The sequence below is a fragment of the Mustela nivalis genome (assembly GCF_964662115.1).
Source record: "Mustela nivalis genome assembly, chromosome: 15".
Classification (NCBI taxonomy): Eukaryota; Metazoa; Chordata; class Mammalia; order Carnivora; family Mustelidae; genus Mustela; species Mustela nivalis.
In genome coordinates, this window is record NC_139034.1 from 32867279 (window position 1) to 32886265 (window position 18987).

At 42.7% G+C, this 18987-nt stretch overlaps 1 protein-coding gene across 2 annotated transcripts in view; it reads right to left on the reverse strand.

Annotated features, from left to right (window-relative positions):
- Positions 1-17636: 17636 nt before the first annotated feature.
- The window catches only part of LRRC63 (leucine rich repeat containing 63), a 42079-nt gene continuing 40728 nt past the window's right edge, over positions 17637-18987 (reverse strand). For both annotated transcript variants that reach the window (XM_082700632.1, XM_082700631.1), the window contains exon 10: positions 17637-18779. In XM_082700632.1, coding sequence (XP_082556758.1) covers positions 18560-18779 — 220 coding nt within the window. In that variant the 3' untranslated portion in view covers positions 17637-18559. The remainder of the gene's footprint in view (positions 18780-18987) is intronic.

Here is an 18987-nt window from a genome sequence, read left to right on the forward strand (position 1 = left end):
TGGTTAATGGTGTGAGCTCTCTTTGTGTTGGCTTCATATCTCTCTTCCGTGTCGCTTTCAGTCTCCTCTCATACCTTCTCCACTGTCTTTCTCCCCATTACTGTCCGCTTTTCCCTTTGTTCTCCTTCTTGGCTAAATTCTTTCTTCTTGACAAGTTCTCTCTCTTGCTTCCACACTTGTTGCAGGAGACCTTACTCACAGCTTTCAAAACCAACTTCTCCTGTACCCAGCTCCTTCCCACCCTGTTTGGCATCCACTCAGGCAATGGTCAGTCAGAAGCAGTCTGGATTCTAGAAGGCAAAGAAGGGAAGAGCAGACAAAGCCATCATTCATTCGAGTCATCTGCAGAGAACCCAGAGAAAGAGCTCTGTGGGTCCGTGTCCTTTGTTAGAGGTGATTAACTCTAGAGGCAAAAGTTACATACTGTCTGGAGCTCATTTTCACTTTAGCCTTCTCTCACATATGCTGTCAAATTTCACAACACTGGTATTGCAATAGCAGGAAATGAGGGTAAAGATACAGCCATCTATCACCCACCAAAATTTTAAAGACAAATGAGAAGGGAAGATTACTTCTGAGTAGTAGAAGTGATCTCAATTTTTTGTGTGTGATAATTTACTGAAATATACTCCCAAGGAACTTCTGTATTTAAAATTCACTAGGACACAAATTCAGCTTTCACCATATACTTCAAGTGTTTTTTTTTTTTTTAAAGATTTTATTTATTTCTTTTACAGAGAGAGATCACAAGTAGACAGAGAGGCAGGCAGAGAGAGAGAGAGAGAGGGAAGCAGGCTCCCCGCTGAACAGAGAGCCCGATGCGGGACTCGATCCCAGGACCCTGGGATCATGACCTGAGCCGAAGGCAGCAGCTTAACCCACTGAGCCACCCAGGCGCCCCTCAAGTGTTGTTCTAAAAAGCAACTACTGAATGCTGTCTACGCATGACAGGTCAACAGCATACTCCTATCCCCTTCCCTCCCAGAATCCTATTAAAATGACTGTAAAGGAAGTAAGAAAATACAAAAAATATCCTAAGAGGACTGAGTGAATTGGATAAGAAACAGTGTCAGAGGAAAGACACTTCAACAGAATTTTGGTTGCTAGAGGATTTGTGACTAAGGATGGTGGCTGGTGAGAGGAACACTGATGGGAAGTCAGGGGTTCCTTTTTAGACCCACAGAAAGGCTTTGCAAAAATGTGAAGTGCCATGAGGCAAAGGACTGAGAACAAAGAATTTCAGGGAAATCTGTCAGGAGCCATTAGACACCCTTCCCTATCCTCGTGAAGTTGGGCACCTTACAAGAGACTGGAGGCTTATTTTCTTCAGAAATTGAACTTAAGAAACTTGGGAGATCACAGTGAAGGGGTGTGAGGAGAGATGGGAAGCAAGCTGAAGACAAGGGGGTTAAGGGAAAGTCTGCCCATGGAATCGTATGCTCTCCACTTCCTCCCCACACTCTGCTTTCCAGAAGTTGGCAGCCAGGCTTATAGTTCTCTCTGTCCCTGAGGAGAAGATAGGAGGATTCTTCACTGGAGCCTCCCAGGGAACCTATAGGAAAGATCCCAGGCGCTGCCATTGGAGGGTCCTCCAAAGAGAAAACAAACTTGCCGATGATCTCACTGGGGTGAGACCCCCAAATACCACAGCCGAGCTTCCTGCTCAACCATGAATGAATGCGCAACGCTGTCAGCCATTTGTGAGTAGCTTCCAGAATGAAAGAGACAAGAGAGAAAGAGAGAGAGGACATTGAGGAAAGAGATTATGCTGAAAATAGGAAAATACAACTTAAAAAAAAATCAATATTCTGCAGTGAAGGAGAAAAGATGAGGTTATAAAGGGGGTTCCGAGAGGCAATGTATTTTACGTCATAAAATGACAGAATTATAACACACCTTGCACCCATATCAGTTCCTTGGTTTTGATACTCTTAATAAGTATGTAAGATGTGACCATGAGGGGAAACTAGGCAAAGGAGTAAGGGGTTTGGGGATCTCCCTGTATTGCCTTTGGAACTTCCTGCCAATTCTAGAATTATTTCAGAACAAAAAGTTAAAAAACTAGTATCAGCAATGAGTTAAGAGAGAATATTGCATCCAAAACAAACGTGAGATACTATAAAAGAAAGCAAAGGAAGAAATATTTCTTTGAGGTTAAAAATGGTACTTATCCAACAAAATTAAAAGACTGCAAGATAATACTGAAGAGATCTCATGTAAAATAGAAATGAAGTTACAGCAGTGGAAAACGCAGGAGAAAAATAAGGGCAATAGATCTGTCTAGAATGTCTAATGTTCATACAGGAGAAGACAGAAAACAGGAGGAGGAATTAGTGAACCGAGATAAAGCAATGCAATGAGATAAGCTCTGGGAACCGAGGGACTGGGTTCCGGGTGACAGGGCTCGCTGACTGCCCCACACAACAACTGAAGAAAGAGTCACAACAAAACTCATCATTATGTAGTTGCACAACACAAGAGATAAAGATTCTAAAAGCTTCTGGGGAGAGAGAGAGAGAGAGAGAGAGAGAGAGAGAAGGCAACAACAAACAGTCTGCAAAGGCTCATGAATCAGACCAGCATCATACTGCCGACCAGCCACACCAGAGGCAGTAGACAAGGCAAGGAGTCATGCTGAGGGATGGTACTCTTCTACCCTGAATTCTATAAGCTACAAACATTGAGGTTAGAACAAAAGCATTCTTGAAGCCCTCAAAAGAATTGTCTTCCGTTTATACTTTCCTAGGAAACTACCAGAGTCCATGGTCCATCAAAACAAAGGAACAAAGCATGAAAGAGGAAGAGGCAGGTCCAGAAAAGAGAAGATTGAACACAGGAGAATGGCAAACAGAAGTCCCGACATCGTGGTCTGCAAAAATGGCGGGTTGAGACGCAGCAAGCACGGGCAGGAGACAGGCCCACTGGAGCAGGAGAGCAGGGCTCCAGGGAGAAACACCAAAAGTAGCTGATTGGTTTGATGCCTAGAAAATGTTACTGATGAGCCCATCATGATAAAAAGGGGCATTTGGAATACTTAGCCATCCATTGAGTGGACCTGTTTCTGCAACATAGTTTCACCAGTACCGTTAGTCAATCTTGGAATTTTAGAGCTAGAAGGTGTCTTGGACATCTTACAGTTCAAATCTTTGGTTTAACAGTCGAGGATCCAGAGAACCTGCATGTTTTAGCACACTGCCCAGCTCTGCAGTGGTTGTAATGCAGACATTACATGAAGTAGAGGCCAATTGTCCTGACTCTTGGTCATGGCTAGTATTCCTTGAAATGCCTGAACGAAGATGAATTTTCTCTGAGATTCCTGCTGAAGAATCTTTAGGCTCCTTGTGGAGTAGAGATTCAGTAGAGGGCCCAGGCTGCCCGCTGGGGAGGAACACAGCATGGATGAGCACAGGCTTCCAGAACAGATCTGGGTCACATTCCAGCTCTATCTCTTACTAGCATAATATCTTTGGAAAAAGTACAAAGTACTTAAATTCTCAAAGTCACTTGGTAAACATTCCATTTCCAAGGTTGCTAGGAGGATTAGGGATACATAACTGAACTCTCTGGTGTTCCCATTCTTTCTGGCAGAATAATGGTCCCCCAGAAATGTCTCCCTTCGATTTCCAGGAACCAGTGACCATGTGAGGTCACCTGGCAATGGGGCAGTGAAGATTTCAGAGGAAATTAAGGTTGCTAATCAGTTGATCTCAAGGAGATAATCCTGCATTATCTGGATGGCCCAGTATAAACATAAGGGACGTTATGTTCTTATGTCCTTATCTTCCTTAGAAGAAGAACATAGAAGAGGAATACTTAGAGAGATGGCAGTGTGAACATCACTGAGCCTGCCACCACTGGTTTTGTAAACGGAAGAATAGGGCCACGAACAAGGAATGTAGGCAGCCTCTGGAAGCCAGGAAAGACAAGAAAATGGACTCATCCCTAAAGCCAACAGAAGGAAAACACCTTTTCTGACACCTTGACATCAACCCAGTAAAACCCATTTTAGACTTCAGAACTCCAGAACACGGAGATAATACAATTACATTGTTTTAAGCCACTGTCCCCTGGTAATCTGTTACAGCAGCTATTACAGCAGCTATAGGAAATGAACAGACCTTTCATCTGAACATTGTTCCTGCTCCCCAGAGTGGTCTCTGTCTACGTCATCGTCATTGGCTTTTATTTTTTATTTTTTTTTTTAAATCTATTATTTTATTTTTTTTTTTTTAAGATTTTATTTATTTATTTGTCAGAGAGAGAGAGGGCAAGAGCGAGCACAGGCAGAGTGGCAGGCAGAGTCAGAGGGAGAAGCAGGCTCCCTGCGGAGCAAGGAGCCCGATGTGGGACTCGATCCCAGGACGCTGGGATCATGACCTGAGCTGAAGGCAGCTGCTTAACCAACTGAGCCACCCAGGCGTCCCATCATCGTCATTGGCTTTTAGATGATGTAGCTTTTTGGAGGACACACCTCGTCATGGTATTCTTTAGCAGAATCTGCTCTTAACACAAGCCAGCCCAAGCAGAAAGGCTTTGGAGGGTGTAGCTTCTATCTTGCTGCTTCTCATTCCTTTTAGCTACTTGGATTAGCACTGAATCGAAGGCAATGGTTTGCATTTCGGACCCATCATACTCGGGAATGAAAATGTACTCTGAAATATCTGGCAATCTGATATTTTTTTTTCTCGTGCCTGATCAGACTTTCTGGTTAGAGCTGCCGTCTTTCCAGAAAGTGCTGCCCTCTTGCAAGGCGTCAGATGTTATTTGCCCGGAAAGGGTTGAGAGAGAGGCAACAATGAGCTTCCGTGGTGACTGGTGGTGGTGGCAGACGGTTTGTGGTCTCTGCCCCTTGCAACACCCATCATCCTGTTTGACACAACCCTTTGATGCAGTGTGAAAGCCACCATAGCAGGAGCGAGCGCCTCCATTTGACCCACTTCCCTTGTACCCAAGTACAGCTGTTGGGATTTGCAGGTTTGACAAGCACGTGTTCATTAAGTTACATACGATTCTCAGCACACGGAGACACCATGACATGACCATTGCCAGTGATGAGTTTATAGAAGTAGAGAAAGCAGAGCAAGGCTCTACCTAGCTTCTGGGAGTCTCTCAGTGCCTGCAGGCTTCTAGTCATGTGGGTCAGCGCTCTCAACTTCCCCTCCGGGCCTGCTGGTGCTGATGCGGGCCCTGACCTGGGCTCTCCAGATGGGGGACACAGAGCAAACTTCCTCCTGGTTCCTCAGAGTAAACAAGCTGTTCCTACTTCTGGAACGAGCTGTGGAAGCGTGGGTTACTTTTAGCTTCTCCTTTTTCTAAATTGTTCCTTTCCTTTTAAAAATGAAAATAGCTAAGGCTGGCTCAGGCTGGCTCCTGGTAGAAGAGTGAAGCATTTCTTCATTTTCGTTGAGGATTTCTGTCATGTTGGCTCTCTGCAAAATTCAGAAAGATCACAAAGTCAAACTACTCGAGAATAGAGAATTTCAAATAAAGACCATTGAAATAAGCACAAGAGGGGACTGTTTTCCTCTACTGACTGATTAAATATTTCAAGACATTCCTCACTGTGTTGGTGAGTGTGTGGTGTGTACACAGGTGGAAGGTACAGATTTTCCAGAAAGCAAATAGGCTTTCTGTATCAGGAGCCCTGAGCATGTTCATGTTTAGAAGCCTGAAAGTATACTGTTCAGGATCCAACCCTTTAAAACTCAAGCTTTCTGTTTCCTCACCTGTAAAAGCAAGCTATTAAGAGAATCTGTGGAGTGACGTGAGAAACAAAATCATGGAGAACTGTTGCACAATGTGTACATGGCAATCATGAGGCGTCATAAGCGATGAAAAAAAGACTATTTCCAGATACAAATTACTGCCACATGGCAGCAGAGAAATTTCAGGCACCGATCGTGCCCGGTACTTGAGCAAGGCTAAAAAACACCTTAGAGAGAGAGCTTTGGCTCACCCACTTCCCATTCAGCTCTTGAAATAGATCTCTTAAGATGTCTCAAAGTTATGTAAATTGGAGATCTTGATTTAATTCAGACATAGTGTCATAAAAAAGGGGTAAGGACTTCTTTGACATAAGAAAACTGCACATAGGATTTTTATGGGATACTTCCGTGCCAACTTAGTGTTCTCTTGAGGGAACATTCTGGTGCACACCCTGTTCCTGGAATTGCGTGTTTAGCGTGGGCTTCTCAACCTTTCTCAGCAGACACTGCTTTTGAGCTAGGTCTATTTGAAGATTTTCGAAGAGCTTTGAAGACAGAGCTTTCTGGGCCCCTGGGGGAAAGGGGATCCAGATTGGCTTTGGCTGAGAACTGTGGGCTGTGGTTTAGATAAGGAAATCACGTTCTCTAATGAAAAGGAAAGAGAATGTAGCTGTTTGGGAGGGTGGGAAAGATGGTGTGTCCCAGGAACTCACAGAGAATAGAGAAAAGAGAGCTCTCACGGTTATGGGACGGAGAGAGTGGTCAGAATGGGGAGGAGAGATGGTCCGGGGCAGGGGTGAGAGGAAGGTCGGGAGGAGTAGCCTGGTAGGTCTGTGCCGGGTCCCTCATGTGCACCCAGAAGCCATCTTGAATGGTGTCTTCATCACTGACCATCCAGCCTTCGCCCATGTGGAGACCACAATCCCCTCCATCTCCGGGCTGCACTTGCCCCGGTGCCGTACCAGCTGCCAGACTAACAGGAGTGACGCCTAGCCATGACACAGGCCTGCTTCTGTCCCACTGCCCTGTGCAGACACCTCCCAGGCTACCTGTAAACCCCAAAAAAGGGGAGCTCCTTGTCCTGTGCTCAGGCAGGAGTCCTGCCAAACAGAGCAAGATCTAGACCCCCAGGCTGAGAGAGTGCCTAATGGCATGCCTGTTACCTTTACAATATAATAATATTTTCCTACTTCTTTTGTTTGTCTTTACACAAGAAATACTATCTGCCGTGTCCCCTGAGAACTGGGAAGGGCTGTAATTCTACTTGCTCAGTCAAAGGGGGGAGGGGCGAGCAAGGAGCTGGATCCAATAGTCTTGATAACAAACACCCTCTATTATTCTAATGGAATGACCGGAGTTGGAATCAAAATCCAGGGACAGTGGAGGGTTCCTTGAGCTTTGCCAAAAGGAATACAGTAGATCATTTTGGGTCTCTTTTTTGGCGTATTGCCAAATAGAAGGGGAAATGAAATTGGAAAGTTTCAGTTAAGGCGATGCTTTCTATGATGTATGGTGGTACAAAGAAATGCCCTTGTCTGGATGCTGTTTTAAGGACTGTCTATTATCATGCTTTCTGGGCCAAGAGAAGCCTCGGTTAAGGTCAATTAGAAATCTGGTGTCCGAGCAGATATTTCCCAATTACATAATGACTTTTTGTGACTGTCTCTGTAGCTGTCCTAGGCATTATGGAGACTATTGATCTGGTTGTTGAGCCAAATTTTGCATTACTATAAATGATTTGGGTAATTCTTACTTTTTAGTGCCTCACTTTTCCAATTAAAAGTGTATGGCAGAAGCAAGAGTGACTCAGGGACCAAAAAATGCAATTAATGTGCATCTCTATTTAGTACAAAAATGTATACGACTCCTAAGCTATGGGAAACCCAGCTAAAGAAAAGTAAAGGAAGCACATCAAGTTATTATTTCTATAGTTCTGAGTAAGCCCATTGTTCTCACCAAACTTTAAAAAAAATTGTAAGTGCCTTGGCTGAGTTCCTGAGAAATAGGCCCATTTGCCCCCAAAAAGATCACCTTAAGAGAAATCTAGTCATAGTCCTATTCTGGGCATATCCCTGGATTCTGCAGAATTTCTAAACATCAGCTTTGTGTATTTGAAAGATACTGGAAATGTAACTGGTTCAGATTTTCCTAGTGATGAAACATATCCAGGGAGTTGATGTGGAAATGTTGAGGAGGGTCAGACATTTCAAACTTGATGTGACACTTAGAGGACACTGACCTCCCTTCTCATGTTCCAGGTTGTCAGGAAATATCCTTTCCAATTTTCAGAAGAAGCTGGGACAGGGAGGCCTGGGTGGCTCAGTTGGTCGAGCCGCTGCCTTTGGCTCAGGTTATGATCCCAGGGTCCTGGGATAGAGTCACGTTGTCGGGCTCCTTGCTCAGTGGCGAGCCTGCTTCTCTCTCTGCCTCTGCCTGCCGCTCTGCCTGCTTGTGTTCTCTCCCCCACCCCCGACAAATAAATAAATAAATATAATCTTAAAAAAAAAAAAAAAAAAAGCTGGGACAGAAATGCTCTCCACAGGGTCAGGTAGTTCCAGTGCCCTGGACTCAAGCACTGCCTGTGGGCCATGAGGGGCCAAAGGGTGAAGCTGGTGTGGCTGCTTCTCTGAGCAAGTGAGACCGATGAAGAGGGGATGGAAGCAGCTGGTGGCAGCACAGAGTCACTTGGCCCTTTCTTTCTTTCTTTCAAAAATACATTTCTTTCTTTTAAAAAAAAAAAATACATTTCTTTCTTTCATTTTAAAAAACATTTTTTTATTTGAGAGAGACTAAGAGAGAGAGAAAGCACGGGTGAGAGGCTGAGGGTCAAAGGGAGGAGCAGACTCCCCGCTGAGCAGGAAGCCTGATGTGGGGCTGGATCCCAGGACTCCAGGATCACAACCTGAGCCAAAGGTAGATGCTTAACTGACTGAACCACCCAGGCACCCCCATAACTTGACTCTTTCTTTCCCCGGCCCTTTATGACCTCTTCCAAGGAAGGTTCTTTCCTGCCTCTGCATGAAATCTCTGGTAGATGCCACAAGTCCCTCCTGCCCTTTTGGGTTAGAAAAGCAGCATTGTGGTAGCAGCAAAGCATCTAGTCCAGTGTGACAATCACACGGGAAGCTCTTAAGCAAGTGAGAAGAGCATTGGCTCAGGCCTGAAACCCACAGTGGGGGAAGGGCCCCGCTGACTGTGCGGGTCACCCCCTGCCCCCTGGCTGCCTGCCCCCAGCGAGCTCTCCCATCACTCAGTGGCAATTTCTGACCCTTTCCGAAAGGGGTAGAAAGAAGAGGACACAGTCTTTGTCACTGGCCCTGTTCTGATCAGGCATTGTGCCTTCTGGCCTTGGTGGATGCTCAAAGCAAACACTGTCTGGGGCAGTTTTGTGGCTTTCTTGGAGAGTCCCCCAGTCAGTAGGAATCTGCCACTGCAGCTGGAACTAGCTGTCACAAAACCGGTTTGGTTTGTTTTTTTTTAAATTTTATTTCTTTGACAGGGAGAGAGTGCATAAGCCTGGTGGAGGGAGTGGGGGAGCGGCCAAGGGAGAGGGAAGTGCAGACTCCCCACTGAGCAGGGAGCCTGATGTGATGGATGTGATGCAGGGTTCGATCCCAGGACCTTGGGATCACCAACTGAGCCCAAGGCAGATGCTCAACCACTGAGCCACCCAGGCACCCCAAAACTAGTTTTGTCCACCTCCTTTCCTAGCACTTTGATTTGGAATATTCTGTATGATACCTCAATTTGGAAACTTAACATTTGAGCATTTAAAAATGGAAACAGCAAGAGTCTCATTTTAGCCTCCTGGGACAGTGGCTAACCAGCCCCAAACAATAATACAGCAACGCAAGAAGAAGTGATAGCAAATACATGTATGAGATGCTACCATGTCGACAAAGAGAAGCCCTGTCTGGTGAATTACTTGAATAAGGATTCAGAGGCAGAAAAGGGTCAGAGCCTAAGGGTGGCTTAGTAGTGTGTGAGCCAAGCAGGGACTATGGTGAGGTAGGGCCAGGCATTTCTATCCCAGTAGATGTTGGGCACTCAATAACAGAGCAGATCTGACATGCTTGCATGCTGTTTCTAGGTTTTCTTGGTTTGCTGGTTTAGAAGACTTTGTTTTTCCTTTTTAGAGGTACACACAGGAACAAAAAAGAAAATAATTTGACCCGAAGTGGTTGATTTCTTCCTTGCCCATAGGTCATATTGACCTGTGTCTGATGAGGTTGGGCATCTAACTCTTGGTTTTGGCTCAGATCATGATCTTGGGGTCTTAAGATGGAGCCCCACATCGGGCTCCATCGGGCTCCATGCTCTGTCAGGAGTCTGCTTAAGATTCTCCCTTGCTGGGGTGCCTGGGTGGCTCAGTGGCTTAAGCCTTTGCCCTCGGCTCAGGTCAGGATCTCAGGGTCCTGGGATTGAGGCCTACATCAGGCTGTCTACTCAGCAGGGAGCCTGCTTCCCCCCCTCCCCTCTCTGCCTGCCTCTCTGCCTACTTGTGATCTCTCTCTCTGTCAAATAGATAAATAAAATCTTGGGCTTCCTGGATGGCTCAGTGGGTTAGGCCTCTGCCTTCGGCTCGGGTCATGATCTCGGGGTCCTGGGATCGAGTCCCGTATCGGGCTCTCTGCTCAGCAGGGAGCCTGCTTCCTCTTCCCTCCCTCCCTCTCTCTCTGCTTGACTCTCTGCCTACTTGTGATCTCTCTCTGTCAAATAAATAAAATCTTAATAAAAAAAAAAAGATAAATAAAATCTTAAAAAAAAAAAAGACTCCCTTGCTATTGCTCTGCCCCTCCCCCTCTAAAATTAAAATAAACAAATCTTAAAAAAAAAAAAAAGGTAAGAGAAGCTTGAAAGGAAAAAGAAAGGAGCTAAAAACACATTACTCCAGTAGAGGGAGTATATGACTCCTTCCCGATGCAGTGGATTGGAGTGTATTACAAGCTATATTTGTTAAGATTAAGTTTGGCTAGAGAGAACAGAAAAGCCCTAAGTATGGGTGGTTGGTGGCTAAACAAGGTAGAAATTGGGTTCTTTTCATGTATAAGGTGGGCACACGAGTCTGATGCTGTGGGTTATGGTGTCACGAAGGACCGAGGCTCCTACTTTCTATTTTCAAGGTCACCTCGTGGCCCAAAATGGCTACTGGAACTCCAGCCATCCTCTCTGCATTCTAGGCTGGAGGAAAGGGAGAGATCAAAGGGCAAAAGGGATCTTCTCTCAAATCCACCTGTTCCCTTTAACTGGCCTTCCTGGTATCCTGCCATTGTTTTCACTAGCATTTCATCACCATAAGTTAGTGGCTGGATCTAGCTTCAAGAGAACCTGGGAAACATAGTATTTTTATATTGTAAGGCAGTCGTGCCTAATTAAAAAGCAGGATTTTATTCCAAAGGAGGAAAAAGAAAAAGGAAATGTGCTGGGTAATCCATCTTCCATGCCACACAGGTAATACTAAAAACACGATGGCTTTAAAATCCCTCCTTTCCTTCAGTATGTGAAAGTGCTCAGCAAATTATAAAATATTTAGGCAAGGTAATCTGCTTTACAGTGAATTGTATGTAAGAGTCTGAAGTAATGGCAAGACAGTCCACTATTTGCTGAGAGATTAAGTAAGCAAATTAGGAGTATTCACATCTTAGTGTCTTTTTCTCTTAAAGTCATCTGAGAAAATACTGACCTGCCACTTACTCTAAAGCAAACAAAACAACAACAGAAAACTGTCTTAGAAAAAAAAAAAATTCACAAATCAATTCAAAAGTGTGTATATGTCTGTTTTTATAAAATAGGTATATTTATGAGGAGCAGAATATTAAATCATATTTAGAGCTCTTTATTTTTAAAGATTTTCTTTATTTATCTGAGAGAGAGTGAGAGCACAAAAATATTTATTTTATGAAACGAAGAATCCTTTTATAGAGAGAATAATCACCCTTGCTTTTTTGGACAGATCTAGATTTTTTAAAAAAGTGACATTGACGGGGCACCTGGGTGGCTCAGTGGGTTAATTAAGCCTCTGCCTTCAGCCAAGGTCATGATCCCAGGGTCCTGGGATCGAGCCCCGCGTCGGGCTCTCTGTTCAGCAGGGAGCCTGCTTCCCCTCCTCTCTCTCTGCCTGCCTCTCTGCCTACTTGTGATCTCTGTCTGTCAAATAAATAAATAAAATCTTTAAAAAAAAAAAAAAAGTGACATTGACATAAAATAACCTCAACTTCACTTTAGTGTCTGGAAGAGAACAGAATATGAATTAAAACCAATATGCAGTTTAAAAATATCATATCAGTTCTATAAAACTGTTTTTTTTTTTTCTATGACACAGTTATAGGCTTGGTGAATTAAATAAAGTTGAGATTTTTTTCAAAACTTCTTCTTCCCCTGAAATGGAGATCAAGGGAATCATTCCAGAGGTGCCCCTTCTCCTTCATGCCCAACATCCTTTCTGCCCATTTTACCTTCTAAATATTTCTGGAAAATTTTCCTCCCTACTACTACTGTCCTGCCTGGTTGGAAACCCCAGCATCTTCTCTGAATTTTCCAATCTATTTAAAATACACATTTGATCATGTTATTCTTCTGTTAAAATCTTCAATGACTGACTCTTCAGCAGTTAATAACACTTCTTAGTGCATCACGTGAGAGCCTCATGACTCATCCAATTTATTTCTTTAGCCTTAAGCCTCATCTCCCAAAATTCGCTGCTGTAAACTTGACAACATTAACCCTGCTCACTTGGCTTGACAAATATGCCCTCACAAAAGCTTCCTTAATCTCTGTGAGTGACTCTGTGATGCTTCACTGCATTCCCACCATGCTCACATCTCTATCATAGAACATTCCACATGATACTAGATCCAAAGAACCTATATTTCATGGTTCCTGGCATCTAGTAGGTGCTCAATAAATCACTGGTGAATTGAACTCAACTAAAAAAAAAAAATCTCCAGGGAACACTAGTTTCTAAGTTTTACTCAAATAATGCTGATGTGATTATTATTTTTCTTTCTTCCACTACAAAACAAAGCATCTTCAGGTCTCCCCAGAGGTATGCAGCAGAAGGGCCCTTGGGCCTCTCACGTGTATGTCCTCCAACTGCCATTTTCTGATCAAACATACAGCATTTCTTATGGGTGAAAAACAGGAATTCCTGATGTGTCAGAAAAGAGTGGCTAGATCATCAAAATGGGTTGGCATTTGTTGATTTGCGCAGTTATGGATTTCTGAGATTAATTGCATTTGGAACGGTGGCGTTGTTTGCTAGCCAAAGGAATCCTATTTAAAGATTAGAAGTGCTTAACTAAGCACAACTTGGGAAAAATAGAAAAAAAAAAGAATCAATTTTGCCATTAATCTCTACATCCCCCCCCCCCACTTAATCACGATGCAAACAACAACAAAAGTCAGAGATCTTCAACTGATATTCAAGCCATTGGAAATGTCCTTGTGCTGATAATTTAAAAAGAGAAGAAACTGGAGAAATAGGTGTTTAAAATCTATATAAAAAGACAAACCATAATGCCTTTGAAGGCAGCCATCATGGTATAGAAGAAGGGAGATTTGGGTTGAGGCTGGGAAAATACACATTCTGACACTAGAGATATGAGCTACCCTTTTCAGAGCCCTGGCTCGGGCCAAGTCCCGCACTAGGTACCTTGTCAGTCAGTCCCATAATGCACCGAGGAGCTTCAGCCACATGATTCCATCTCTGCTTTCCTTGACCTTATTAGAAGTAAGGATCCTGAGTCTGGGAGTTTGGTAGGGACAGAGCATTCCCAGAGAGTGGTGGGCCTATAAAAGGGTCCAGTCATCATTTTGAAACAGGACATTCCTTTGGCTTCCTAAGCAATCAACTCTGGGATCTCAGGCCCTGACCCCAGAACCTGAAGGTGGGGGCCTCCCCCGCCCCGACTGCCCCCAGCAGGACCACCTGGAAAGCTCACTGCAGCTGCACCAGCCTAGGCTGGGGAATGCTCTGGGCTGCCTTGGCTGAGGTCAGGTGCTGCCGCATTTCCAGCCCTGGCATCTCTGGCAGACAGTGACACCATCGAATGTCTTCAAATTGTCACTTACAGTGTGTTGTTGGAGGGGCGGTTCCTGGGAAAGAGATTGTCAAGGGTACAGTAGGTATGACGTCGGGTGTATGAAAGTAAAGCATCTCCTCTGTGGGTTAAGGTGCTGCTTAAATAGGGACACCAGTATGTGACCTCTGAGAACCCGGGGCCCAGGACATGGCACATACTTCCACCTCCTTAGGTTCCAAGCAGGAAAGGACAATCTCCAGCACAGGGGGCTGTAGAGACCCTGCTGGCCCAACCCCAACCCCTGCCTTCTGCCCCAGCCAACTAAGCATGCGGATTTCACAGAGAGAACCAAGGACAGAGCAGAGAGCAACCAGAGCTGGCATCCACTTTTCCTGAGCGACGTAGAGTACTCCTCAGAGCTACACCGATCAAATCTTTGAGCTTAAAAACTCTACTTTTTAAATAAGTGCATAAACAACAATATTCATGATCACTGCTTCCAAAAAGAGGCCAGCGTTTTGTCATAAACAATGTAGAATATATATATAATATATAGATATACCTAATATTATGTATATAACATATTATATATATAATATAGAAAAAATCTCCCAATAGCTGAATTAATATCATTACCAATATTAGTCCATAAATTAAGTCATACAGTGTGTGTTCTATATCATGTGGTTTTCAGTTTCCTTCAGTTGCTAACAAAAATCCAAAGTAGTTTATTTGGTGAAAGGGAGGAAGATAATACAAAGTAATTTTAAAGATTTTTAAAAGTATCATATAAAAATGAAGGTATAAGAATAACAAAAGTGATTGAACAGGGGAGCCTGGGTGTCTCAGCTGGTTGAGCGTTTGACTCTCCATTTGGTTCAGGTTGTGATCTGAGGGTCGTGGGATCGAGCCTCGCTTTGGGCTCCACACTCAGCTCAGAGTTGGCTTGGGATTCTCTCTCTCCCTCTCCCTCTGCTCCTCCCCTGACTCACTCTTGCTGTCTTTCTCTCAAGTAGATAAATACATCTTTGGGGGAAAAAAAAGTACTGAACAAAAATAGCAATGAGTGGGAACTTGAATAAGATATATTAAGATGTAGTTTCAGTTAAAATAATTAAAACAATATGGTGTTGGCATCACATAGATGCCAACATAGATATTCCATCACAAGTTAATGGAATAGAGTAGAAAGTAAAAAAGAAACAGAAATAGGCCTAATTATCTCAAAATTCAGTGTGTCATAAAGGTGGCATTTCGAGTTGGTAGGGTAAAGCTTCAGTAGGAAATGAACAGGAAGGGGAACAACTTCCCAGCATTCTAGAAAGACTTAAATTTGGAACCACACCTCATGTTCCATACTAAAGTAATTTTGAGATGCACCAGTATTAAAATGTAAAATAAGTAAACTACAGATAGATATTTATGTAATTTGGGGAGAAAGACAGACTTGCTAAGCTTAGCAATGAAAGATAACAACATAAGGGAATAGATTTTTTTTTTTTAAAGATTTTATTTATTTATTTGACAGAGAGAAATCACAAGTAGATGGAGAGGCAGACAGAGAGAGAGAGGGAAGCAGGCTCTCCGCTGAGCAGAGAGCCCGATGCGGGACTCGATCCCAGGACTCTGAGATCATGACCTGAGCCGAAGGCAGCGGCTCAACCCACTGAGCCACCCAGGCGCCCAAGGGAATAGATTGATTTTGACCAACATCCATCTGCCCATTTTCCCTAAACCCCAGGCCCTGGTAACCACTATTCTACTCCCTACTTCTGTGACCTTGACCTTTTCAGACCCTGCATATATGAGAGATCAGGCAGTATTTTTCATTCTGTGTCTGGCTTATTTTACTTAGCATAATGTCCTCCAGGCTTATCCATGATCTTTTTTTTTAAAAGATTTTATTTATTTATTTGACAGACAGAGATCACAAGTAGGCAGAGAGGCAGGCAGAGAGAGAGAGGGAAGCAGGCTCCCTGCTGAGCAGAGAGCCCGATGCGGGACTCGATCCCAGAACCCTGAGATCATGACCTGAGCCGAAAGCAGCGGCTTAACCCACTGAGCCACCCAGGCGCCCTCCATGATTTTTATAAACTAAAATTTAAGGTCTTCATGTCAAAAAACTCCCCACTTTGAATAAGAATAATCCCAAAGTGGTCCTATAACAGCAAGTGCATGTGTGAGCGTGCATCACATAGAAGAGGGCTAGAGAAACTTCCCTCAATTTTCAGTCCCAGAACTCTTTCTTGGAGAGAATCTGACTCATGTGTTTTGGGAAGAGGGAATTCCTTCTTTTCCAGTTCCAGAGATGGGCATGTGACTCAGTCCTGGCCAATCAGAGCATTCCAATCATGAAGATACAACGTTGTGTTCATATATGAACATGTGAACCAAGTTGAGCCAAAGAAAATCATCCCTAATGTGTTTCAGTGTAATGGTTGGGCTTAGATAGTGCACTTTTCTCTAAGGTTCCTGACATTCCAGGAATCATCCGTGGCCATCCTTGCTACCTGGAAATGAGGCAAGCTTAAAAGTGTTGCTCAGAGATAGATGATAGCTAGATAGATAGGCAGAAAAACAGATACTGCCTTCATGACCGTCTGAGTTCCTGAATTGGCTGCGCCTAAAGACACACACATACAAACGAATACGGTTACATTTCCTTAGAGTGGGTTTCTGTCATTTACAATCACGACTTTCCTGTTGGTCAGTTATTTGTATTACAGGTATTTTCCCATGAGTTGCTTGTCTTTTGACCTTATGTATGAGGATCTTGGCTGTCCAGGAATTTAAAAAATTTTTACGTTTTGAATCTGTTCATCCTTTCTTTTTGGCTGCATTTCCTGCTTAAAAAGGTCCTTCTCATTCTAATTATTTAAGACCCTATTTATTTATTTGTATTTTCAATTTAAACCTTTGAGGAATCTAGAAATTGTTGTGTATGGTGTGAGGTAGATAATTCCCTCTTTAACAAAAGAGTAATATTGGGCGTCTGGGTGGATAGGTGGTTAAGGGACAGCCTCTTGATTTGGACTTGGGTCATGATCTCAGGGGCCTGAGGTCAAGCCCTGGGTCAGGCTCTGCACTCAGGTGAGAGTCTGCGTGAGATTCTCCTCCTCCGCCCCTCCCCCTGCTCATGCTCTCGCTCTCTCTCTAAAATAAATACATATTTTTAAAAAGGTAATATATAAATGTGCACATATACAATATACATGTCGAGATGGTTATCTCTGGTTTTCATTGAGTGACATTACAAGGAGAACTTTGTTTTCTTCTTAGGTTTAGTTCTGTTTTCAAATGTTTGTGTGATAAGTATGTTTCAGATCACTTAGATTCAAGGTTTACACTAACCACGAGGAAATAATGAGATTGGGCTCTAAGTGTTTTTCGTATTTGTTCAAATGTCTAGGTATATTCATTTTTCTGCAGCATCTCTAAGATATTGTAATTTCCTTTGGAAACTGTTCTTTCTTCCCTATCTCAATTTATTTCCTATCTCAATATCACATCACCTTGTTATTCAAAGCAAAAATCAACATTTTTAAAATTAAAAAATAATTCTTCCTCCTACAAGCATTTCAGAGACAAAGGTGAGTATGAATAGGCTACATGCCAGTAGGATGTAATCTTATTTTTTATCTTGTTTTAGAAGTATGGATATATTGCATTTTAATACATGTATTTGTTATTATGCTATAAACATCTCCTCTGGATTACTTGCATGATATGGTAGTTCCTTCTGTATAAAGAATTTTATTCTTTTGAGGGTGAATATGGTATATACTTCTCAAACAAAGTTTTCATAGTTCTGTTTAAAATCAAACTGAGTCTAAAGGAGGAGAGTACGAGTAACACAATTTATTGAAATCAACAGTCAGAAAAAATTTTGTCTGGTTTATTTTGTCTTTGATTTAAATAGTACTAAACGAAACACATACACACACGCACACACACCTGACATAATGTGTATTTTCTGACATTCTCTAAAGATAAGATATATATAAATTTCAATCATTTTATTTTATCAAGTTTTGTCATTAGCAATGACATTTTGGATTTAGGTGCACTTAAAAAATATACCAAATATGAAACAGTTCTGTGCTACTCTAAAATTTCTTTGTTTGTATATCAAAAGGCTTTTACCTTTCTCTTACCAAACACTAATTCTTAAAGCCTCAAGTTCTACTGCATTCGTATGTTGCTTTGCAATGTAATTTTGTAAGTTTTACTTTATTTTTTTGCCAGCTCTCACTGAAGGCCTGTTGAATGCTGGCAGCAGTCTATGGAATCAGGCTTTGTGAGATGAGGGTCAGGATAACTGAGAGATTGTACCAGTTTTCTAAGAGCCTGGGTAATGAATTCAAACAACTAAATATAGGACTGGAATGAATCTTTTATTCCCTAAAACAATCCACAATTGAGATGGTTGGCACTGGATGGATTTCCACAGAAATTCACAAAGAGAACTTGGGTACATGACTTTGAACTCATCTGAGAAATGAACCCCACTGATGACTTTGAAATGCTATCTTATCTCTTGGAATGGATGCATGAAAGTGACAGTTGTAATGTAAATCCTTTTTTTGCAAAGTTTTCCATCATTTCTCATTTGACAGCAAATGTGCTCTAAAAGAAATTTTCTAGATTTCCGCTGAAATCCAAAGACCTTTTACTAATCCTTCTTAAGTAATCATTCTGCAACCACTCCTCAACAGTCACAAACTTTCCTAAGGAGCTGGGATTACAAAGAGGAGCCACAGAAGAAAGAAGCTGTACTCTCAAAGAGATTAATTACTATAGACATAAACTCTAATGGCTTTTAAAGTGGGACTCCTAAATCATTGCCTGACTTATCAACTCAGAATTTAGAATTATTTTTCCACTAGGAATACTACCTGAAACAAAACTGCATTCCTTTACTTCTCTATAGCAGGAAGAAGAACACACAAGAAACAAAATAGGAAGGTGTGTTGTTCCAAAACCATCATAGGATCGGATGACTCGAAAACCTTCACCGAACATGGGACCTTGACACCATTCACACCTAGATGTGCTGGAAGGGAAGACACATCAAGTCAATATTTAATAAATCTCTACTGAAGAATAGACTATTGTGCTTGATGTTATGTGAGACTCACAGTAGTGCAAAATAGGGCCTTTGTCACTATTGATCTTACCTTCTAATTGAGGAGCTAAGACATACATAAGTAAAAAGTAAGTGCTAAAAAACAAAGTGGATAAATGTATATAAAACAATCTTG